Raw genomic sequence first — 26817 nt, forward strand, 5'->3', positions numbered from 1 at the left:
ATAATAATAATAATAATAATAATAATAATAATAATAATAATAATAATAATGATGATTTTGTTGATTGACAAAATCAAGAAGAAAGTATCACTCATTGATGTCGCAATACCATGGGACACCAGAGTTGAAGAGAAAGAAAGGGAAAAAATGGATAAGTATCAAGACCTGAAAGTAGAAATAAGAAGGATATGGGGTATGCCAGTGGAAATTGTACCCATAATCATAGGAACACTAGGCACGATCCCAAGATCCCTGAAAAGGAATCTGGAAAAACTAGAGGCTGAAGTAGCTCCAGGAGTCATGCAGAAGAGTGTGATCCTAGAAACGGCACACATAGTAAGAAAAGTGATGGACTCCTAAGGAGGCAGGATGCAACCCGGAACCCCACACTATAAATACCACCCAGTCGAATTGGAGGACTGTTATAGACAAAATAATAATAATAATAATAATAATAATAATTTAAGGCCTTAAAAAAAGTGAAGCTATTCACAACTACGTTAACATTAATGGTAGACAAGTGCTAATCTCCTGACAGGGGACCGTAGACAGGACGGTATTTATGGGGAATAAACTCTCATCATTCTTGGCCTCTTTACAATCATGCAGAATGAGGCGACGTGGGCTCTGTCTTCTACGGGAGGGACAGTGCATAGCATCCCTGGGGTCGAGACTTTAGGCTTTGACTCTCTTGTTAACACACTTGTAGAAAAAAAAGCCTGATAATGAAAAATCATCTTTCTTATGTCATATCTAAAAAAAAATATTTGCTATTAAGTGAAAAGATAATCTAAAGCAGGAAATGTCTATTTTCAGGAGCAGATAACTCATTGAACGGTTAAAAATGAGCATTACTATAAAGAAGATGGCCGTGTTAAGATTAGCAATAAAATAAAAAATATGTTTTTGCTATTGGAGATGAAGGAGACCTTATGCCAGCACGGATTTTCACTCTTGGAGCAGCCACTGAGTGAAGTTTAAACCAGTAGAAGACAAATAAACATTTGACTTGAGGGGCTGAAGAAGAACCTCCTGAATGAGAAACTCTAGGAAACTATACAGGAAACTCCTCCCTTCACATTTCACCTAATAGGTCAATATATAGTTAGATCGATGGTTGGGTCATTTCTTGGGTAGTTCAATCTTTCATACAAGACTGAAAGGAAAGTTGATAAAGGAATGAGGATGAATTTGCTCCTCTCCATTTCCGCCCACTTTGCTTTCAAGTGGAAGACGGAAGGAAGAAGATGATGGTGGAGTAACAGATGGTGAGCTTCGCTCGGAGTAACCCTGTGATTGAAAAAGGGAAAATAAAAAAATGAATACGATAATGCGAAAGTTCCATGGAAATAACTAGATATTTGAAAGCCACACGAAACTAAATTAATAGTGATATGAATATTAAAGAAATGCAAAGTAAATGTTGGAACAGAAAACATAAATAAAGACTTTAGGAATAGCAGAAGTCTGCGTTTTTCCTCAGAACAGCTTGTCAGCAAAGGATTCCAATACTAAGGGTTCATACAGTACCTGTCTTGGGTCAGTTGGCCGAGAGGACGTGCTGATGACCTCACGTGCTGTCAGGGGTCATCATTTGTGAGAGGTCATTTGTTCTGAGCTGATTTTCCTCCACGTAGGGAACTCTTTGGCGCTTCTTGCTGGGGGGATTTCCTGAGGAAGGCGATGCTCCATTAGGCTCTACCTACTGGGATGCCTTCTTTGGTCGAGTAGAGTTACTGAAGGTTCTCATAATAATAATAATCAATAATAAGAATAATGGAACTATCCCTTAACTCAAGCAGGAGATAAACCTCCTGCCAACGATTTTACCAGTACCAACTGGTCTTCTTTCCCGCCGTCATCCCTACGTTAAGGGGTCGGTTGCCTGATGCGCCTTCTCCTCCTCCTCCACTCCCTTTTATCAAAGGCATCATCATCTTCCACCAAACCTCTTCTCTCCGTATCTTCCTTCATTTTATCTCGCCAACTAATACTCTATCTTACTCTCGATCTTCTTCCCATAACACGTTCCTCCTAAGCCCTCTTCACTCCCTCCTCATCATCCATCCTCAACACCTGCCCTTACCACCTCAATCGTGACTCTTTGATCCTCTGAAATCATTACTAAGCCTGCTCTCCTTCTTATTTCGTCCTTTTCCAATCTCTCAAGCAGCGATATTCCCATAATCCACCTTAGCATCCTCATCTCTGTTCTCGCAAGCTTTGCTTTTTTTCTCTTTTGGTGATCTCCAGCAATTCTCTCTCTCTCTCTCTCTCTCTCTCTCTCTCTCTCTCTCTCTCTCTCTCTCTCTCTCTCTTAGTAGCTATAAGAACCTGTGGACATACTCTGGTCACTGGAAAAGAAACTATTTCATTTTTTTTAACAAAATATAAATTCTGTGACAACATATATATAATATATATATATATATATATATATAATATATATATATATATATATATATATATACGAAGTCAGTAGGATAGATTAATATTTATACCTAAAAACTGATGTTTGAATGAAATATAAAGGAAATTGAATATTTTGAAAAAACTCTGGACGTTCCTTCTGGTCACATACAGAGAATTGATCGCCTCTTGGCTCTGTGGAAGAGGCAGGATAGCCAACATGGAAAAAAGCTAAAGTTGGCAGTATAAATTAATGATCTAATATTCTCGAGCTGAGCCAAAGTAGGAGAGATTGTTGTCTATTATTGTAGGATTTTACACTTGACAAATAGCACCCGATGTGACATATTGAACGCAGTTTCTTTACTTCAAGATTGTTCGAAGTTGGCATTCTTGACGCCTCAATGGCCTCTGAATGTAAAAGTTAAGTTTCCGTCACATTAAATTCTGGTTAGAGTTTCAAAGATCTGGAAGTACTGCTGACATAGTAAAACAAAACCTTACATTACAGTAAGCTAAATAAAATGAGTTTGCTGTTATTATATTTCTCGAGTTTCCTAAAATCCCAAGACATGGAAAATATGTCATGTTTGATTTCAGCGGAAATTTTTTCCTTCAGAATTACCAATTTTGAAATCTTTCGGAACTTTCATTTGCCTTTCCAGTACTGATTGACCTCATAGGTCCCCGTACTTAGTCTTTGTCTTAAACTATATTCCATTCCGACACTCTAGTCTGGACAGTCAATATCCCTTTCTCTCTCTCTCTCTCTCGCTCCACCGTAAACCGACCTATTTTTATAGTTATCACTATCATCATTAAATATAAAAGTGGCAACAGAGAGAGAGAGAGAGAGAGAGAGAGAGAGAGAGAGAGAGATATGCTTAATTAAGGACGGCATAGAGAGAGAGAGAGAGAGAGAGAGAGAGAGAGATATGCTTAATTAAGGACGGCATATCTGCCGAAATGTCGGTCCTTCCGTTAAATACAAAATGTAGAGCAGTTTACGGCCTTTCCGGCCATATATATAATCTTCAAAATATGTAAACTGTACGCATTATTATATGTATATTAAATTTGTATGTGGGAGAAAATACAACCGCAGCAGGACTCCGTCCCTTTATGAATATGCTCGTGACGGACCCTACGTTTCCATCTGCACAGCCTCCTATATTATATATATATCACATCGACTATATATATATTATATATATATATATATAGATATATATATATATATATAGAGATAGATATATATAATATATATAGATATATCTAGATAGATCGAGATAGAGAATAGATGATATATGTAGATATATCGATGAGAGATAGAGTATATATATATATAATGAGATATATCTATAGATTAATGAGAGATATATATATAATAGAGAGATATATAGAGATATAGATAGGGGAATAGATAGATTATAGAGATATATATATATAGATAGATACGCATAGACTATATAGATAGATATGGCTAGATAGATTATATATATATGATATATATCTATAGAATATAAGATATATTATAGATATATATATATATATCTAATATAATATATATATTATATATATATATATATCTAGATTTAATATTAATATATATATATTATATAGATTATTAACATAATATTAATAGATATATATATATATATATATTATACAGAATAAGATTATATAAGGAAATATATTATATAGATGATTTATATGATATATATATATATATATATAATATATATCGATCAGATTATATATATATATATCATATAATATATAATTATATAGAATATCACTCTTAATATAAAATATATAGATATAAGATATATATATATATAGATTATCATATTCCATATACATATATATATTATATATATAATATATAGAATATTATAGATATTATAATTATATATATTATATATAAAAATATATACAGATATATATATCTGATATAGATCATATATCGAGATATAATATATATTATATAGAGATTATATAAATAATTCTATAGATATATATATCTATATACGATAATATATATATATATATATCTATATATAATATATTATATATATTTATAGATAATATAATCTTTAGATATAATCTATAGATATATATATATATATACTATATATATATATATAATAATATATAATAATTAATATATAGATATCTATATATATATAATATATCTATATATATATATCTAGATATATATATATAATATATTATCTATATATATATATATATATATATACATATATATATTATATATATATATATAGATATATATATATATATAGATAGATAGATAGATAGATAGAAGATAGATAGATAGATAGATATATATCTATATCTAGATCTATATATATATATCTATAGATATATATATATATATATATATATATATCTTATATATATATATATCTTATATATATATATAGATATAGATATATATGAGAAGATATATATATATATATATCTCTATATCTATATCTATATCTATATATAATATATATATATATATATATATATCATATATATATATATATATATATATCTATATATCTATATATATCTATAGATATAGATATATCTATATAGATATATATATATATATATATATATAATTATATATATATATATATATCTATATATTATATAGATATATATATATATCTATATATATATATATATATATATATATATATATATCTATCTATATATATAAGTATATATATATATATATATATATATATATATATAGTAGATATATATATATATATATAGTATATATATATATATATCTATATATATATATATATATAGATATATAATATATATATATATATATACTATTATATATATATATATATATATATATATATATATATATAGATATATATATATATATATATATATATATATATATATAAATATATATATATATATATGTGTGTGTGTGTGTGTGTGTGTGTGTGTGTGTGTGCGTGTTTCTGATTGATAAACCAGTATAGTTCTCTAGATGTCTCTGTTCGATGTCTTTTCAATGGAAGCTTTTCGGGTCAAGTATGACCTCGATGAGGTCTTACCTGGCAATGACTAACTCACCGAGGTCTTCCTGGAAAGGATGACTCCTCTGAGATCCGCAGGGCGATAATTACCTCGTCGAGGTCACCCACGGGCAAGAATTACCTAGTGGAGGCCATCCCAGGCTAGGATTACCACTTTGTAATATCTTGAGAGAGAGAGAGGAGAGGAGAGATTGAGAAGAGAGAGAGAGAGAGAGAGAGAGAGAGAGAGAGAGAGAGAGAGAGAATTTAATTTTTCTCGGTATCCGAATGTACTGAAATACCATTTTCTATAAAAGACAATTTTTCTTCCTGAATAGAAAACGTAAGAAATAGCTAAATGGTTACCTATAGTAATCTCGTCTGCCTCGTGCCTAAATTTCATAAATCAAATAAAACCACTCTGAAGCTAAAGATACTGATATCATTATATGACGAAAGGCATTGCTAATAATGCAAAGAATATTTCTGCTCCTTATTCACCCTAAATAAAGGGCATTGCGTGCTAGGAATACCAAATTTAGGATATTTTTCATCATATATGTTTTAACAAGATTGTATACTGAAGACATCTATCGAGTGCATGACAGTCTTCGGATGAAGTGTGGTTGGTTGTTTGAAGACGAAACTATTATATATTTTTTTAGCAATACCACGAATAAATCCTATATCGAGATATATGATAACTATTAGTAAGGAACTTTGATATATCTAAAATTTAACCTTAATATTAAGGGGACGTTTCGAAGAACGGGAAAAGTTGTCAACAAAGGACCAAGTTCGTTCTGGTAACAAACAATGGCTGCTCCTTATCCGGATAGGAAGAGGGATTGCTAACATTCATAGAGGCTTTTAACAGGCAAATAAGGCCAAATAACGAACTATTCTGTGGGAAAATTAATGAATGAAAGGCTTTAATTGATTCCCGTAAGGAATACTTTGTCATTTTCATTCCAAAAATTACTATATAGCATAGAAAAGACCGGATTCTCTCGTTTGAAAGTCTTAAAAGTTGGGATTCATAACCTATCAAAGGACTATTCATATCAAATATCATGAATCCTTTAAATTTTATTTTAATAGAAATTTTGCCGTTTTGGAAATATATTCAATAAAAATAATTGTTTCTGGTTGACAGTGTGTCTCGAGTTTGCTCAAATTTGTGGAAATTCGAAAATTGGTGTTGAAATACTTCCGATTTTTGTTACTCAGAATAACCGACCTTAAAATTCAAGGATACGATAGGAAATCGAGAAGCAACCCTGGGAATATGAATAATTAATATGTATATATAATATATATAATTATATTAATATATATATATATATATATATATATATATATATATATATATAATATACACACAACCAAAGGGGCAAGCAGGTGACGACCAAGGAATGCATCAAATAAGACGTTGACTGAAGGAAACAGGCCAATCTACATATTTCTTTATTCCAACATTCAACATTTTGTAATAACATTTAATACATCTTCTGGAAATCTGTCAATTAATTAAAATAATAAAATTATAAAACAATCTTAAATTTACTAAAAATAAAAAAAAACAGTAAAAAGACCAAAATTTACTAAAATATACAATTACAAAAAAATTATTATCTAAAAGCTGAGACCGCCGACCAACTTTAAGTTAAGAGAGAGGAAGACTGAATGATAGGAGATAACAAAAGAGGAGACACGTTAACTAAGGTACAGTTGGATGGAGGAGGTTTGGGTATTCAACTGGGGAACCAGCTGCTTAATGAGTAACGACTCTAAAATGGGTAGTTCTTGGGGGTTTGGTGTTTGCTTATGATGCAAAAATCGTCTCTTTCGATTTGTGCTTTGCAGATTTTTGCATGGTTCCTAATATTTTAATGTTCAGGGTTGGAGAGCCTACTTCCTGTTCGGAAACTTATTCCACGATGAGAATCGATTCTGACCTTCAGTAATCTCTTCGTAGATCCTACATAAGTCCCAGAGTTACACTTTGGGCAAGTATATTAATATACTACATTTGAGGTCAAGAAGGGACTCAATCGAGCTTTATATTTAAATGAAGACCAAATTGTTAAGGGATTTTTTGGTATTAGTTTAATACTGACTGCACCATAATGTTTTTCCATAATCTGGATAAACCTTTTTCTGAAGGAGTCGTCACTGAAATTGGAGTACCTTTCTTTAATCATATTATTAAAAATGAAGACAAAATAAACAGGTTTTTACGAACACTAAAAGCTGAGAAAATCATTGATGAAAACACATATCAAGATTTGTTTGTGACTGGATCATCATATGGAATTCTATATGGGCTACCCAAAATACATAACCCCAATACTCCTATGAGGCACATTCTGGCATCTTACGATACGCCTAATTATAAATTAGCTAAATTTTTGGTACCCTTACTTGAACCACGAACAAAAAATAATTATACTCTGAATAACTCGTACCATTTTAAAGACAAAATTTTTATCACAAGACTCAGGTTTACTAATGGCCAGTTTAGATGTGGAATCTCTATTCACAATGTCCCCGTGGAGGAAACAATTGACATCATATTAGATCAATTATTTCCTGATCCTGATTCTGTTTTTAGCCATTTTAACAGGTCTCATTTTAAAACATTTTTAGAATTAGCAGTGCGGGACACTGCCTTTGTTTTTTATGGTAAACTTTTTAAACAAACAGACGGTGTAGCTATGGGCTCTCCTTTTGGCCCGACATTTGCTAATATCTTCATGTCCTCCCTGGAGGAGCGCATGGTTGATAATTGTCCTCTCAGGTTTCACCCTATTTTTTACGTGAGGTATGTGGATGACACATTCGCATTATTCAAGAGAAACTCTGATATTGACTCTATCTTAGCGTATGTTAATTCCCAACATAACAATATTAAGTTTACGGTGGGAGATGTACTCGTTACAAGAGAGAATGTTTTTTTAACACTTCTGTTTTTAAGAAGAAAACTTTTACAGGTCTAGGATCTAATTATTACAGCTAATTTTTTTTTATAATTTTAAGCTCAATTCATTGTAAACTCTTATACGTAGGGCATTTTTTATTACATTGAATATTTTAAAAATAATTGCTTCACACAATAGCTATTTTATAAGAGGCTTCAGAGTTTTCTTAATAAGCAGTTTTTTAACAATACTAAACCATTTATCACGGTACCAAAGTTAGTCATTTATGCAAAATATCCATTTATACATGATGACTCCTTCAGAAAAAGGTTTACCCAGATTATGGAAAAACATTACGGTGCAGTCAGTATTAAACTAATACCAAAAAATCACTTAACAATTTGGTCTTTCTTTAAATATAAAGATCGATTGAGTCCCTTCTTGACCTCAAATGTAGTATATAAATATATTTGCCCAAAGTGTAACTCTGGGACTTATGTGGGATCTACGAAGAGGTTACTGAAGGTCAGAATCGATTCTCATCGTGGAATAAGTTTCCGAACAGGAAGTAGGCTCTCCAACCCTGAACATTCAAATATTAGGAACCATGCAAAAATCTGCAAAGCACAAATCGAAAGAGACGATTTTTGCGTCACAGGGCAGACACCAAACCGCCAAGAACTACCCATTTTAGAGTCGTTACTCATTAAGCAGCTGGTTCCCCAGTTAAATACCCAAACCTCCTCCATCCAACTGTACCTTAGTTAACGTGTCTTCTGTTTTGTTATCTCCTATCATTCAGTCTTCCTTTCTCTTAATTTAAAGTTGGTCAGCGGTCTCAGCTTTTAAATAATAATTTTTTTGTGATTGTATATTTTCGTAAATTTTAGTCTTTTTACGATTTTTTTTCTTTTTATTAAATTTAAGATTGTTTTATAATTTTATTATTTTAATTAATTGACAGAGTCCCAGAAGATGTATTAAATGTTGTTACGAAACGTTAGAATAAAGAAATATGTAGATTGGCCTGTTTCCTTCAGTCAACGCCTGATTTGACACACACACAGACACACACATAAATATATATATATATATATATATATAATATATATATATATATATATATATATATATATATATATATCATATATATATATATATAATATATATATATATATATATATATATATCATAAACAGATGTAATTTCCATTAATTTATGTAATAATTACACCCAATACCTCCCTGCAGAAAATGCTGAAAGTGCATTTCCACTTGGTAATCCTGTGACCCTTATCAGTTTCACTGTCATATTAAGCATTTCCTGGCTTATTTATTAATGTGTTTCTTCATATGATATTACTATAGACGATATTCTGACTTCATGACAGACCTAGGAAGTAATTTGATTTTTATAACCTTGTGGAAAGTTACAGAAACTCGGACAAATAATCGTCCTTTTAGGTTGTAAGTTTTGTAAAAATCTCATATGTACTGACCAATATCTTCAAGATGAAATACCTTAATCAATGAGAATTTATGCATTAATGAAATGCATAATCAAATCAGCTATTAGAACGTAGCCAGTGATTATTTACTGGAATAGTTTAGTCAGGACAAAAGTTAAGGGGAATCGCACTGCTTACACTCTGTAGGCGCACTCAGTAACCCTGTAGCCAGCCATACAAACCCTTGAAAAAATTAAAAGTACCAAGCGAAAGAAAAATATCATTTATGTGAGGTTTTGCCGAGGATAAAGCTAAGAATAACAATATAAAACCCTCTCAGTATACAATATAAAACCCTCTCAGTATACAATATAAAACCCTCTCAGTATACTGTACTACTAGATTTGCCATAATTTAGACTAAGATAATATGTGGAATAGTCAAATTTTGTTGGTAATTCTAGCGTTTCGCCGGCTAACAATCCAGGGCTGTCAATGTATTACCAGAACCCAATTCGTGAATTCCCTCGGACAATTCCATGCATTTGGCTTCAAATGCTGCATTGTTAGGCACCAATAGGCTATCAAAATCACAATAGTTTCTTGATTGAGCACCTATTTTCTTCGGGCGGTCAATAGATGGCGTCTGCTGTCTACGATTCTGAAATGAAATCCGGTCCAATCCAGTTTCGAGTAACGATTTTGCAGAAGTCACAGTCACCTGAGGCCCTTCAGTCCTTGGGACAGAACGAGGCACCGGCATTTTAATGGGGTAATTCTAGTTTCCGAACTATCAAATGGTCTCCTCTCGTGAGAGATTCGCTTTTTTCTATTTTGGAAAAAATTAATAAATGGATATGAAAATGAGTCTATCAGCCGTTTCATGGAATATATTGCGTTCGTGAAAGCTACCCGAGATATATTGCAGATAACTTTAAGCTTGCAATGTCAGTAAATGTAGTTTGGATGGCTGTTTTAACGTTTATCAGATAATCTGTAGTGTTTAAGGAATTTTCAGCTTTATGCTGGCGGGCAGAGAGTAGGATATTGCCAACCAAATACACAATTTTTTTCCATTGTTGTGCTTGAGTGATGTCACTTTAGCGAAGAAAGGCAGAAATAAATAACCAATAAGAGTGGCATTAGAGGACTCCTTTAGTTTTGGAATAATTTGCAATGATTGTGATAGACATATTGTAATTTCGCAATCCTGTTCATAATTAGACTTACAATACTGCATTGGACCCGAAGCTGACGAAGAAGTCTGCTTGGATCCAGTTGAAAAATATTGCATTCATATGAGTCAGCTTTGAAACAAAACAACAGTTCACATTCAGATTCTGTTCCATAGAAATTCAGTACAGCGCATAAATCTTGAATAAGAACCCATCAAATATGTGAATATTTTTTATTAAATTATCATCTTTGGCAGTCTGAGGAACTTCATTGATATTCACACACATACACTCACACACACAAAAGTGCAGGTGTATTTTCTAATATCGACCAACATACTAAAGAAAAATTAAAAGAAATTCTAAAGTTATATATCTATTTCTGGTCATTAACACTATCAATGAGTAAATAAATACGCAAGTAAATAGAGAGATAAATATATAAACAAGTAAATAAATACATAAATAAATAAATAAATTAGTTCGTTGACCTACTTATTTATTCTCTGAGACGAAAGAATAATATCACCTCTTTAACTAGAACGGATTTAATTACTCAGTGTACCATATACTACAAAAGTGACTTTAAGTAACCATTGAAGTGATGACACAGATAACTACAATAGGCGATGTACCAAATCGATTATAATTTTATACTTGTTTACTGAAAGGTACAGGACATGCGGAATGTCGATCGACCGGAGTGGTTGTAATTTTCTGGTGTCCAGGAAATAGATATATTTGTCTATGGTGGAAAAATGTCGAATTTGATGAATAAAAAGAAAGCATCCCACCAATAATACCAATGAATTCTCTCAAAATGAAAAGAATGTTGAGTCAGAGTTATTTATCAAGTTGTATATTTTTTGTGTATGTAATTTGGCTAAAATAAGATGCATTATTCCAACGTGTTCATTTCATCATATGCGAACATATGTGACAATTCATGTCTTTTAATATTACCATAATAGTCCTTCCTTGCTTCCTTATGCACTGCCTAATACTTTTCAGATGTTCTGGTATCATAAAATTATGATGAATCAGTCATCAATTTCAACAGATGAGTTTAGAAAGAATCTGTATTTGATCTGTTTATGAAACATTTTAGGATTGTATCTTAAACACCAATAACATGGTTTGTTAATCTTGAAGGATAATAAGTCTGTAAATAATGATAAGTCTTTCCTTCTACTTATAAGTTTATGTTCATGGTATTTCCCCTCCCCTACACCACAACCATCTAAAAAAAGTAAAAATTGTATATATTTGTCTGCATGTATTTCTTCAAGGTAAACCATGGCGAGACCTTTACGTCCAAGAACAGTAACAGTAGAGTTGTCAGAACTGCCAGTCTATATTGAGCTTTTAAAGTTTTTGAATTAAAGATAGTTTACTATTTCAAGTAGTCTGAAGAAAGTTCAAAAACCTGAATTTAAGTAAAACACTTTTAATTTCGAATATTCTGTGCTCAAAACTGCAGTATTCTCGTCCAAATTACGGTGTTAGATTTAATTTTGTTGGTATACTTGGATATAGGAACTGTCAATCTATATTTAGATTTTAAAGCAAATGAATTAAACATATTTTTTTCATTTCAACTGGTCTGTAGTAGATTCAGAAACATAGAATTTAACTAAATGGCTTTTTATTCCGTTATCTTATGCACAGAAGTGCATTATTTTTGTCTAAAATACGGTGCTAAACCTAGTTATGTTGGAATTCCTGGATCTTCATATCGTCTATGATGTGCCACGTCATTTTAGCTAATTTTGGTGTCATTTTTCCTGTTTATGAATTTTGATTCCCAACTGGTTCGGTATTCATTTATCTCAACACAAATATAATCTTATGTAATAAGGAGGAACTTGTCACAATAATAAATTCAGATAGATTTCACGCCCATCTTTGAAGATGCACTGTTCATTTGCTCTGATTTTCTTAGGTGGCCAATAGATGGCGTTGACGACTTGCTTATAGTTAAAATTGCTGTCAATTTTTTCTGGTGGAGAAAGGAAAGTATTGTGACCACGTGGCCACTTTAAAGTAGACGGAGAATTGAAGACGAAACTGAAATCCGATTTCATTCAATATTGCGATGCAATTCTCTGCGATAACGAATGGAAAAGTCTTCGTTATCATTCGTTTAGACTGAAGACTGAAACTGAGCAAAGAAAGGTCATGCAATATAGTATTTGTACCCAAGATAATTTCCTGTAATCACATGATCATTACAGTTTAGTTTCTTGCATATGAAACTGAATCGATATTAAATAAATAACTCCTATTTGTATATGTATACACGTATCATTTCCTTGCAACTGAAGATAATGAAACTGATATGCAGTCATTTGACTAAAGAATTCCCATCTCAGGAGGCCAATATAAAAAACAACACATATCCGCACTCGTTGCAATGTTGCAGATGGGGGCTGCCAGGAGGGAGGTGCAGGGTGAGATATGATAGTGAGGCAATAAGGTGTTGTTGTAATCTTTGCAAAATTAGTGCGAAAAAGCAAAACAATCTTCCCTTCTAACTGGATACAGTAATGTTTATTGGCTTCTTCTAATGATGAATGGTTTTGTAATTGCAATCTTTTGCAATGGCATAGCAACAGGACAATGTTGAAAGCAAGGAAAAATTCTCCATCGTAACAGGGGTATAGCTCTAGGATATATATTTTTTTTTCCTAGAAGCAAACCTTTACTTTGAAATTGGATAAAATGCAGTCTACAGGGCCTTAAACATTTTATCTATTTGGCCTTAAATGGCATGCAAGATTCGCGTTTATTAAAATAAGTCTGCAATACTGCAGACTCGAATGACAAATGTGGATTCGAAATCACTTCAGACTAAAGAAAGGGAAAGCGATCAATCGGTCTGCTACGCCGAAAACGTAGTCGAAATTGCAGTGTACTGCAACTTTCTCGCATTATTGCAATGTTTTATTTAACAAAGCACAAAGGTCATAGCCTCTTGATGTTTTAAGGACCCAGGATCTCCTTCAAAGTTGATAAAATAAAGCTTAATGTCCTACTAACGTCCATTATGATGCTTAGGAGGCTGCAATATATTGCAGCTTCCTTGCAACAGGATTGTTTCGAGCGATGCAAATCTCGCCAACATAGGAAGGCTATAGCTCTGGGATTTTTTCCCTTGACACATTTTTCCTTCAAAATGGATAAAATGCAATATGCTGACATTCTGATCACGAAAATACATTAAGTATTGTAATATACTGCAATGTACTTGGATTACGGCATTGTTGCAAGCCTGACAAAATTCTCCAGCTTGGCAAAGATATAGTTTCAGGATTTTATTTGTTTATTTATTTATTTATTTATCTAATTTTAGTCTAAATCGACTTTTCCTTCAGACTGGTCAGAACCCAGTCTATTGAGTCTCTCATGATGCAAATACCTACGAATTGCAGTATATTGCAGTTTCCTTGCATCATGGCAGCGCTGCAATGATGCCAAGATTCGTCAGAACGCAAAGCCTAAGGATGTGTTCGTAAGCCAATTGATCTTGTTTTTGGAATGGACCAAATGCAGCTTATTAGCCGCCAATGACAAATTTACATTGCAGTTGCAGAATACTGATGATTCACACCATTATGCTCTCATATCAAAGCACTTAGTCCTCTAAATAGTGTGAAATTGACGAGCGGAAATTCTCAGTAAACCTGGAGAGTAAAAAGAAAGTTTGTCGTCAATATTATTCATGAATACTTTCAGAATGAAATTGGTGTTGGGTTATAGCTATTTTCAAGTTAAATATGACTATTTTTGTGCAATTTGGCTGAAATAAGATATATTATTCCAACATGAGTTTCTGTCGTCATAGCATACCTTCATCAGCTCCGTGACAATTCATGCTTTTATGACCACAAAAGTCCTTTCTACTTTATCCATTAGCCAATACTTTTCTGATGTTCTGATATAAAAAAATCATGATGACTATTCATCATTTTCAATAGAGTTGAGGAAGAATCTGTATTTAATCTCTTTATGATGAATTTTAGGATTGTATCTTAAACATGAATGATATGGTTTGTTAATCTTGCAGGATTTTGTGTATGTATTTAAACGTTAGTCCTTCTACTGATATGTTTATTTTTGTAGGATTCCCAACCCCTTCACACTCCACCACCACCCCTCTGAAAAAAAAGTAATATAAACTGTGTGTATTTTCTGCATGTATTTGTTCAGGGTGAAACACGGCGAGACCTTTATGTCTACGAACAGTGACAGAAGAGCTGTGAGGAATTGCCAATCTATACAGCTTTTAAAGTTAACGAACTAAAGTGTTTTTTTATTTCAAATAAACTCCAGTTAGGTCAGAAACCTGAATATGCTAAAAATATACCTTAATAACATTATCTTAGGATGAGAACTGCAATATTCTTGTCCAAAATACGGTGTTAAATATAGTATTGTTGGTATACCTGGATGCTCGTAGCTGCCAATATATATTTAGCTTTTAAAGCAGATGAATTAAAAGTAGTTTGCTATTTCAAGTAGTCTACAGTACATTCAAAAAGATGAACATTAAATAAATAACTTTTTATTCTGTTATTTTATGCTCAGAATTTTAGTATTAATGTCTAAAATACGGTGTTAAATCTGGGTATGTAAGTGTGCCTGGATCTTCATATCGTCTATGAAGTGCCACATAGTTTTCTATGGGTGATATTATTTTGGTGTAATTTTTCTTTTTTATGAATTATTTATACCTGTTGATTTGCATTTTGTTATTTAAACAAAATTAACCTGTTGCGTTATGAGGAATGATTGTAATAAAGATAATCTAGCTATCTTTGACGCCATTTTTGAAAATGCTGTTGGTATATTTTCTCTGATTTTCTTAGGTGGCCAATAGATGGAATTAGCGACTTGCTTATAGTCAAAATTCCTCTAAATATTGTCCAGTGGAGAAAGGACTGCATGGTGACCACGGTCCGCGTGGCCGCCTTAGAGTAGTACATGGCGGAGTTGAAGACAAAACTAATTTAAGATTTCATTAATAATTTTCATCCGATTTCATTTGATGATAAATGGAAAAGTCCTAGATATCGTCTCCTTAGATAGGAGGCTAAAACTGAACTCAGACTGAGACGTTATATAGCCTTTGAACACATGATAGCTTCCTATAATCACATGCCCATTCCAGTTTAGATTCATGTAAATGAAACTTAATCAGGACAAATGTACAAATACGGATTTAGATGGAAGGTCATGAAAATAGCACGTAATCACTTGATTTCAATACTGCTTTCTCAGAGGCTCTTATAAATGACAATAAACATCCGCACTTATCACAATGTCCTAGATAAAGGTACAGTGTGCATCATGCTAATAATAGGGCAAGCGACGCAATATTCGTCAAAGTAGCAAGGTTACAATCAACCTCAGAAACTGCGCAGGGAGGAAAATGGTCTGACCTTCTAACACGATAAAATGTGTTTATTGGACTTCTAATAATGAATGCTTGCAAAGTTACCCCAGTTTGCCATTTCTTTGCAATACGACAGTGCTGCAAAGAATGAAAAATTCGCCAATATGGCTGGAGTAATTCCAGGATTTTTCTCTGGAAGCAAACAAGCTCTACTTTGAAATGAAGGAGTTCATGTGGATATGTGGGTGAGGATGTGGATGTGTTGCGTGTGGCTATGTGGGTGAAGATGTGGATACAGTGGGTATAGATATGTCTGTGAGGATGTTGATGTGGGGGATGTGGATATGTGGATGAGGATGTGGATACAGTGGGTATCGATATGTCTGTGGGGATGTTGATGTGGTGGATGAGGATATGTGGGTGAGCATGTGGATACAGTGAGTATCGATAGGTCTGTGGGGATGTTGATGTGGTGGATGTGGATATGTGGGTGAGGATGTGGATGCAGTGGGTATCGATATGTCTGTGGGGATGTTGATGTGGTGGATGAGGATATGTGGGTGAAGATGTGGACACTGAGTATATATATGTCTGTGGGGATGTTGATGTGGTGGATGTGGATATGTGGGTGAAGATGCGGATACACTGGGTATGGCTATGTAGTTGAGGATATGTATGTGGTGGATGTAGATATATTTACATAATAAAAAAAAATGTGGATAAGTGGGTGAGGCTGTGGATGTGGTGGGTGCGGATATGTGGCTTATGGGTCACTGTCTCTTTTATGAAACTGAATTCCTTTAGCACAGCTTTTATTTTGGAATATAAAGTTTTCATGACCTAAATTTAGTTATGAATGAATTAGCTGTTTTTTAAATGAGTTTCAATAATAAAAACATTATCAAGTACTAAATTTTAACAATAAATAAAACTTATTAGAGGGAAAGCACCAGTTTATGACTGAATCGTCGCTGAAATTATTCTAGCTGAAGCTAGCAATTATCCGCAAAGTGTTTTAAATGTTAGTTTGATGATGAAAATAAATGATTGTGCAGCAATTAAGCCTTCATAGACCTTGAGATAATGATATTCATCACATCAAATGCGCCGGCGCTAGTTTGCAAACACTGATCAGTAAGAAGTCTTCATTAACAATGAACATGAACTACGTTCTACAGTTTAGGAATAATCCTCAATTGATAGACCTCAGAATGATCACAGAACCCTTTTTATTTTTCATTTTTTGAATGATAATCTTAGCTGAATTTGGGGAAGTTATGAATGAAAGAAATCTGAGTTGCATATACACGTCTTGAAGTGTATTCAGGCGGGCTGAATCTGTTTACCAATAAAACTATGAACTTCATAAATAAAACCAGGAATTTATTAAACTGCTGTTTGCTCAAGGTTCGTCCTCACTTATCCGAAGAGTCTCAACTTCAGCGTAAATAGACGCGATATTTCACTGCTACGTAACAGCTATGAACATTGAAATTCTTCTAGCACTGGCAAACTTTGTTAACCGCAGCAGGCCAATCACAGTTTTTGGTGTCGCTCATGACGAGGCCCCCCGGGCAACTCTGGGTGGTCACCCCGTTGGCACTGCACATGTTGTAAGACGAACAACCCACTTGCCCGGGTATGATGCCCCAAGTAGTTTGATCTGCAGTGTTGCAAGCTGTGCACAGACCACCTGCGGTATAGAAAATTGTAAAGTAGGTATTGATCATTGGAAACTTCGATTGGTGGGAAGGCCCTGACATATATTTGTAGTACAAGCGAAGATGCATTGCTTTACTGCCTTAATAAAATTCTCCTTGTATCGTAATGCTTTACCTACATTTTCATCCAATTATTTATCAGTTTCTTAATCATCTGTTTTATGATAATTGAGCCTGAATTTTAAGGCAATGTCCTCTGTGGGCGTGTTGCATATGGATACGTAGGATTCATCTTCCGAATAATAATAATAATAATAATAATAATAATAATAATAATAATAATAATAATAGAAGGAAGGGATATAAAACACCAAGAGATGAAGGACACGATCAGGAAAGAATATATGCAGAGACTCAAGGCGATACTCAAGTCAAAACTCAACGCCGGAAATATGATAAAAGCCATAAACACATTGGCGATGCCAGTAATCAGATACAGCGCAGGAATAGTGGAATGGACGAAGGCAGAACTCCGCAGCATAGATCAGAAAACCAGGAAACATATGACAATACACAAAGCACTACACCCAAGAGCAAATACGGACAGACTATACATAACACGAAAGGAAGGAGGGAGAGGACTACTAAGTATAGAGGACTGCGTCAACAATCGAGAACCAGAGCACTGGGGCTAATATCTGAAAACCAGTGAAGACGAGTGGCTAAAGAGTGCATGGGAAGAAGGACTAATAAAAGTAGACGAAGACCCAGAAATATACAGAGACAGGAGAATGACAGACAGAACAGAGGAATGGCACAACAAACCAATGCACGGACAATACATGAGACAGACTAAACTAGCCAGCGATGACACATGGCAATGGCTACAGAGGGGAGAGCTAAAGAAGGAAACTGAAGGAATGATAACAGCGGCACAAGATCAGGCCCTAAGAACCAGATATGTTCAAAGAACGATAGACGGAAATAACATCTCTCCCATATGTAGGAAGTGCAATACGAAAAATGAAACCATAAACCACAAAGCAAGCGAATGCCCGGCACTTGCACAGAACCAGTACAAAAAGAGGCATGATTCAGTGGCAAATGCCCTCCACTGGAGCCTGTGCAAGAAACATCAGTTACCTTGCAGTAATAAGTGGTACGAGCACCAACCTGAAGGAGTGATAGAAAACGATCAGGCAAAGATCCTCTGGGACTATCGTATCAGAACGGATAGGGTGATACGTGCAAATAGACCAGACGTGACGTTGATTGACAAAGTCAAGAAGAAAGTATCACTCATTAATGTCGCAATACCATGGGACACCAGAGTTGAAGAGAAAGAGAGGGAAAAAATGGATAAGTATCAAGATCTGAAAATAGAAATAAGAAGGATATGGGATATGCCGGTGGAAATCGTACCCATAATCATAGGAGCACTAGGCACGATCCCAAGATCCCTGAAAAGGAATCTAGAAAAACTAGAGGCTGAAGTAGCTCCAGGACTCATGCAGAAGAGTGTGATCCTAGAAACGGCGCACATAGTATGAAAAGTGATGGACTCCTAAGGAGGCAGGATGCAACCCGGAACCCCACACTATAAATACCACCCAGTCGAATTGGAGGACTGTGATAGAGCAAAAAAAAAAATAATAACAATAATAATAATATGTGTATGCTGGAAACAGACCTTCTTTCAAACAAGTTTTATTAAAAATAATGGCAGAATTCACAGAATTGATTTTGTACAATATTCTTTCAATTCTCCTTATGATTTGCCTTTCTGGCACGCTGGTATTATAAAGCAGCTGTCCAATGTTCATCGTGCTGTAGGTCGTTCATTTTTCGTATTGCAATAGATCTCGAACTTACTTTGATGGAGACTATTTATATGAATTTATACTTTATAAGGCCTAAATCACTGATAAATTGTTCTTTTTAAGGAAAAGATATTTTCATTGTCGTGCCCGTGTGATATTCGATAATCCTGGATTATCTCTTTGATTTTCACCCTTTTGACAATTAACCATCTCGTATTCTTGATCCTTTTGTTTACCTGGTAATTTTCTTTCCAACTGTAGCATCATTCGTTCCTTGACAATGATTTAGTAAAGACGAAAGCGCTTGGATTTCTGTCTTTCATTTTCCTGTGGTATTCGCTTATTTAATGAAGTCACGTGCATCTGCTGTGCTTTTTTTAAGTATATATATATATTATATATATAGATATATTATATAACTTAAAAAAAGCACAGCAGATGCACGTGACTTCATTAAATAAGCGAATACCACAGGAAAATGATAGTCAGAAATCCAAGCGCTTTCGTCTTTACTAAGACATTGTCAAAGAACAAATGAAATACAATTGGAGAGAAAGTTATCAGGTAAACAACAAGATCAAAAATACCAGATGGTTAATTGTCAAAAGGGTAAAAGTTAAAGAGATAATCCAGAATTATCGGATATCACACGGTCACAAACCTAAGCGTAGATTTAACCCTAACAGAAACTACAAAGTATCGGTACAGTCCAAACCATGTAAAAACTGAATATATTAATTTCATTGCTTATATTTATCTACAACCTTTTTCATTATGATGGCATCAAGTTTAAATAAACCAAGAATTAAATTTAGAACATTTCCATTATTTGACTTGATGAAACAAGGTTCAATGATATTCCTTTTAACTGTGTCATTACATGGGATTAAGGCTCTTGCTTGACTCCAGTTAATAGGATGATCTAAATCTCTCATATGTACAAATAATGCATTCGATATTTGCCCAGTTCTCACAGAATATTGGGGCTGTTTGAGACGTTAAGAAAGAGATTTACCGGTTTGTCCGAAATAGACTTTATCACACTTTTTGCAAGGAATTTCATATATGCAGCCTGGAAGATCTTTAGGAGATTTTTTTATTACTAAACTCTTGACATTAATATTACTGATAACAACATTTATGTTAAAAAGCTTTAAAATTCTAGGACTATCTAAAAACCTTTCATCATAGGGTAATTTTAGAAAGTTATGCTTACTAAATTCAAGTTTGTCATTAGTTAAATCAAATGTTTTTCTAGCTCTTTTCCTTGCCACATCAACAAAAATCCTTGGGTATTTAAGTTTCAGTGCAATATCGTAAATAGTTTTAATCTCAGCGTCAATAAACTGCGGGCTACAGACACATAAAGCCCTTAGGAACATCCCAGAAAAAACAGACAATTTAACATTTTGATTGTCATTGGAGTAGTAATGAGCAAAAGAGGCAATGTTAGTTGATTTCCCATTTTAATAAAGAAATTAAATCCATTCTGAAGGGCTTGGACCATTTAATTAAACAGTTTACACCGCAATGCGCCTCCTTACCTTATATGTATGGTTAAGTCAAGACACACAAAATCAGTAACCCTATCAGACCAATCATTAGTTCAGTGGGCTCATTACGTATAGTTTATCTGAATGGCTTGTAAAAACTTCTTACACCTTTGGTAGGAAACATTTCTAACATGAATGTTAAAAACAATGTTGATTTTATAGACAAATTGAGAAGTTTCAATTTGAATTTTGATTTTGATATGGTTAGTTTTGATGTCTCTTTATTTACAAAAGTGAGTGTAAATGGCTTACTTGAATATTTGGAAGATGAATTAGAACGTGATGATATTTCCTTAACTGTAGCAAACCTCATTAGTCTCATAAGGTTATGTATCAAAGATAGTAAATTTTGTTTTAATGGGGAATTTTTGTACAAAAGTTTGGCATGGCTATGGGTAATCCCTTATCTCCTGTCCTTAGCAATATTTACATGGAATTTTTTGAGACAAAACTCTTACCAAGAATTTTGCCCCAAAAAGTTATATGGTTTAGATATGTGGATGATATTTTCTGTATTTGGCCAGTTCACGAAAATCTCCAGGAATTCTTTAATAATCTCAATAATTTAGTCCCTTCTATAAAATTTACTGAAGAGGAGGAAAGAAATTATAATTTGAATTTTCTTTATGTAGCTGTCCATAGAACTGATAGAAATTTCACCTTTTCAGTCTTTCGGAAATCAACTATAATTGCCTCTTTTGTTCATTACTACTCCAATTATCATCAAAATGTTAAATTCTCAGTTTTTTCTGGGATATTCCTAAGGGCTTTACGTGTCTGTAGCCCGCAGTTTATTGACGCTGAGATTAAAACTATTTATGATATTGCATTGAAACTTAAATACCCAAGGACTTTTGTTGATGTGGCATGGAAAAGAGCTAGAAAAACATTTGATTTAACTAATGACAAACTTGAATTTAGTAAGCATAACATTCTAAAATTACCTTACGATGGGTTTTTAGATAGTCCTAGAATTTTAAAGCTTTTTAACATAAATGTTGTTTTCAGTAATATTAATGTCAAGAGTTTAGTAATAAAGAATTCTCCTAAAGATCTTCCAGGCTGCATATATGAAATTCCTTGCAAAAAGTGTGATAAAGTCTATTACGGACAAACCGGTAAATCTCTTTCACAACGTCTCATACAGCACTAATATTCTGTGAGAACTGGGCAAATATCGAATGCATTATTCGTATATATAAGAGATTTAGATCACCCTATCACTGGAGTCAAGCAAGAGCCTTAATCCCATGTAATGACACAGTTAAAAGGAATATCACTGAAACTTGTTTCATCAAGTCAAATAATGGAAATGTTCTAAATTTAAGTCTTGGTTTATTTAAACTTGATGCCTTCATAATGAAAAAAGTTGTAGATAAATATAGGCAATAAAATAAATATTTTAAGTTTTTACATGTTTTGGACTGTACGGATGGATACTTCGTAGTTTCTGTTAGGGTTAAATCTATATTGAGGTTTGTGACCGTGTGATATCCAATAATCCTGGATTATCTCTAACTTTTACCTTTTTGACAATTAACCATCTGGTATTTTTGAACTTGTTGTTTACCTGATAACTTTCTCTCGAATTGTATTTCATTTGTTCCTTGACAATGTCTTAGTAAAGACAAGAGGAAAGCGCTTGGATTTCTGACTATCATTGTTGTTGTTGTTTTTTATGGGTAAAGCTGCGGTTGTTGTACCTGTTGTTGTTGTTGTTGTTGGTAAAGCTGCAGTTGTTGTACCTGTTGCTGTTGTTGTTGATAAAGCTGTGGTTGTTGTACTTGTTGATGCTGTTGATGTTGTTGTAGTGGAAGTCTCGCTTGCTGGTTGATCACGAACCAGCTGCAAAGAAAACGGCCACTGTGTTAGACACAAACAGCGCAAGATGTTTGGCATGCAATCCCTGTTTTGTCTTTTCAGAATATCTATTAGGACCTGCAGGGGCCGTAAAAGCAAATGGATCTTGCTCTTCAAGTCTAGTCCAAAGTCGGTTTATGACTTCACCGAATAAATGTGGTGAAATCCTCAGTATTGCCCAGATGATTTTGATGGAATCCATACAGAGATCTCTACGACCTTAAGTTCATTTTTGGTAACCCAAGCTAAGCTTTCTAAAGAGAATCTTCCAGTATTCGAAGCGGTTTTTGATGTCCCCTTACAGAAGATGCATACATGATACTAATTTCCAATTATTGGTCAGTGTTATGGCAATGTAACTATACTTAGTTTTTTTCCATCTGTCCATCCGCCTGTGGTGTTTGCACATGGTAACACTGCATCCCGGGCTTTAAATAATATCCTATTTCGAATATTAACGGTGTAATTCACATACAGTAAATTATTAAAACACTTTTCAGTTGCAAATGTACACCCAGATATCCTTTTATTTACCTAAAACTTACACATAGAGTAACTATTTAAAAAGCCGGGGACGCAGTGTTACCATGCGCGACCACCACAGGCAAATGGACAGATGGAAAAAAACAGAGTATAGTTCATGCAATGGCCGTAAAATCTACTGCTACTGATACATCATAAATGTGGTGCTTATTGAGTTGAGAGAGTAAATTCTGCACCTCCTAGCCTGAAAATGAGTCATGGACATCTCGGCAACTAATCGCCCACATTAATAACAGGTTAAATGGACGACAGGGACTTTTGCAGTCCTAATCAGCGATTCAGACGGTTTTGATATCATTTACCAAAGATTTTTTCTCCACTGAAGGAGGCTGACTTGTTTCTGACATGATTTTATGGCACCTTTTACTTCAGTGTGCACTCACGCTCATGCTCAAAAGTCCCAGTAGCAGAAATGTCTTGGAATTGGACAAAAACAGAGAATCACTCACTCTCCATACGCGGTCGTTGGAGTTTGTTGTCTTCTGCAGGGAGCCTTCAGAAGCCTGCGCAGAGGACAAGTAGCATCTCACGCCCCCCACAAGGTCTTGAGTTCCGAAATAAGGGGCATCCGTCCAGGCTGCTCTTGCTGCACACTGGAAAATGGGAGCAAGAGTCTGAGCAGATCTGAAAAGCCTTTGTTGCATTACTTAGGGAAAGCTGTGATATTTTGGTTGGAATTATTTCGTTCCCATCGATTGGTTACGTTCGTCTGTCTGGAACACGCAAGATTTTCTTTGTAAACATTTGCTGTTATCTGCAGAATACAAATCTATATGAAATTAATGAAAGACCTCTCTCAATTCCACAATTTAGAGCAACGCATCGAAAACTCAACATTTAAAAAAAAAACGTGTTCTATAGGCCTTGATGTGAATGTTAATAGATGTTTTTATTAATTGCCATCTTCTCTGTATAAGTGAAATCATCATAATTTTTTATTTCTCAAAGAACGTGTAATCTATACATATAAATTCTTTAGTAACAGAGATTACATGTCAGAAGGCTCAGATTATTTTTTTTATACCTATAAATGATTTTGTAGTTATTGGAAAAAATAAATTAACAAATTAATAACGAAATAGATAAATAAATATCTATGTCTTTCGCATCTTCTTCGCAATTTGAATTATCTCAAATCTGAAATATGATTTCATAAATAAGCATGGAAAGATGAATTTCTACCCTCTGAACCTTGGTTCAGAGGGAAGAAAGCTAATATTTATAATGAGCTGTTGACTTTGCGGAAGGTAGGGAATTATGTTTGCTCTCTAGGGGGACCCTTCGCTGTTATTGATGACCATTATTGGGAATTGATATATTTGTCTTGACAGGACCTCAGTCAAGTAAACTCGTGTATAGGGTGGTAATTACATCTGGATTTGCTACACGTCCTTGAGAGTGCTGCACGTCTTTCACAAAATACGTTCTGTATTTAGATAAAAAAGTAAAAGAAAGACGTTTGGTTTGTCGCAATTTCTAGCTTCCTTTTATGACACTTGAGCAAGACTCAGGTCTAGTATATTGCCGTGCACGAATCGCACAGATAGCTGGACAATATCTTCAATCATTGAGACTTTTTTCTTGCCCAACCGATAATATCTTTTGATGCATTATATGTCGCGGGAAATGTGTTGCCTACGAAGTTTTATGACAGAAGACTAATGACACGAGGACCACTGAGTATTCAACACAACCTATAAAGAGAGTAAGTACAGTCTGCAGAGTGAACAATTTTTTTCTCTTTTTTAGCAAAGAGGATTCCAAAAAGTGTAAATATTGTTTTGAAAAGTTCGACAATAAGAAAGAAATAGTTCAAATTGATCAGGAGTTGTTGAGACGTTACTCAAAGGATTCATGCATGAATAGGCTCAGAAACATATACTAGCATTTCACTAAGTATGCATGAAACAAGACAATTAATTCAGAAAATATTTCGGAACTTAAAAAGCAAAATTTTATCGACGATGTGGAGTCCATCTTTGCTCCTCAAATGAGTAGTTTTATGGTCTGGGATCTGCCTATTCATTACCGAGACACATGGAAGTCCATCGTAGATTTCTGAAGATGAAATTAAATGCCAGTCCGTAAAATCCATGTAAGTGGACGAGGAATGAGGACCGTGCTGAGATGGTAAAAAAAAAATAAATAAATAAAGAAAAGGAGAATTAGAAAAAATGGTGATTATCTATTGCAGAAACGATTAGTTCCTGTCCTTGGACGGCAGAAGATTATATTTTATAAAAGTCCGGGAGTTCAGAGTGCATTTTTTGTGATCAATTTACAAGGTAAGTGACACACGAACGAGAAGAGATTAGTTATTCAACCTTTATGTCGCGAGAGGATGGCTTCGTCCCCCAGGTGAACATCCAAAAGCTCACCTGGACCAGGACAATCACTCACCTGCAAGACGGTCACGGCGAACGACTCGCTCGTCACCTCAGTCGTCACTATTCCTGTGGAGTCGTCCACTTTGACGTAGGTCTTCCCAGCCGCAAGTGACAGAATGGCAGCTGCTGCGCCGATGAGATGGACGATCCCCTTGAGAGAAATGGTACAATAACTTTTTAAGGTAAGTTTAGCATCTTACAACAGAAGGGGGAGAAAATAAATAAAAAACGTCATGATTGCCACTATCAACATTCGGACAGCAGCTCTACAAATGGTTTGTCCTCAGCAGGAACAGACGTAAGGAAAGACGTGAAATATGGTCTTTTTCTTCACTTTAATTGACTTCAGTTAGACTGATAAAGTTTGCCTGCTACCTTGCAGTTACCGCTAACAAATAACACAGTTTAATGATACTCTAACCTTCCTACAATAACACAAAGAAATCTGAAGACTTCTTAAGGTTAATCCCTTTAAGATGATATCTAGAAGAAAAGTCCCCTTTTAATCCACTCTGATCTGGCTGAAAAAAAACGCCCAAAAGTTTTCTGAAATAGCGCAAAAATAAAAAAATTTGAGTTTTAAAAATTAAT

General features: G+C 34.1%; 1 protein-coding gene across 1 annotated transcript in view; it reads right to left on the reverse strand.

Annotated features, from left to right (window-relative positions):
* Nucleotides 1-17764: 17764 nt before the first annotated feature.
* Nucleotides 17765-26817, reverse strand: part of LOC135220089 (integumentary mucin C.1-like) — a 46268-nt gene continuing 37215 nt past the window's right edge. The window contains exons 2-5 of the mRNA XM_064257408.1: nucleotides 26240-26377; nucleotides 24289-24432; nucleotides 23140-23281; nucleotides 17765-18095 (exon numbers count right to left, since the gene is read on the reverse strand). Of these exons, the coding sequence (XP_064113478.1) occupies nucleotides 17902-18095; nucleotides 23140-23281; nucleotides 24289-24432; nucleotides 26240-26377 (618 nt within the window). The 3' untranslated portion in view covers nucleotides 17765-17901. The remainder of the gene's footprint in view (nucleotides 18096-23139; nucleotides 23282-24288; nucleotides 24433-26239; nucleotides 26378-26817) is intronic.

Source organism: Macrobrachium nipponense, chromosome 1 (genome assembly GCF_015104395.2).
Source record: "Macrobrachium nipponense isolate FS-2020 chromosome 1, ASM1510439v2, whole genome shotgun sequence".
NCBI lineage: Eukaryota > Metazoa > Arthropoda > Malacostraca > Decapoda > Palaemonidae > Macrobrachium > Macrobrachium nipponense.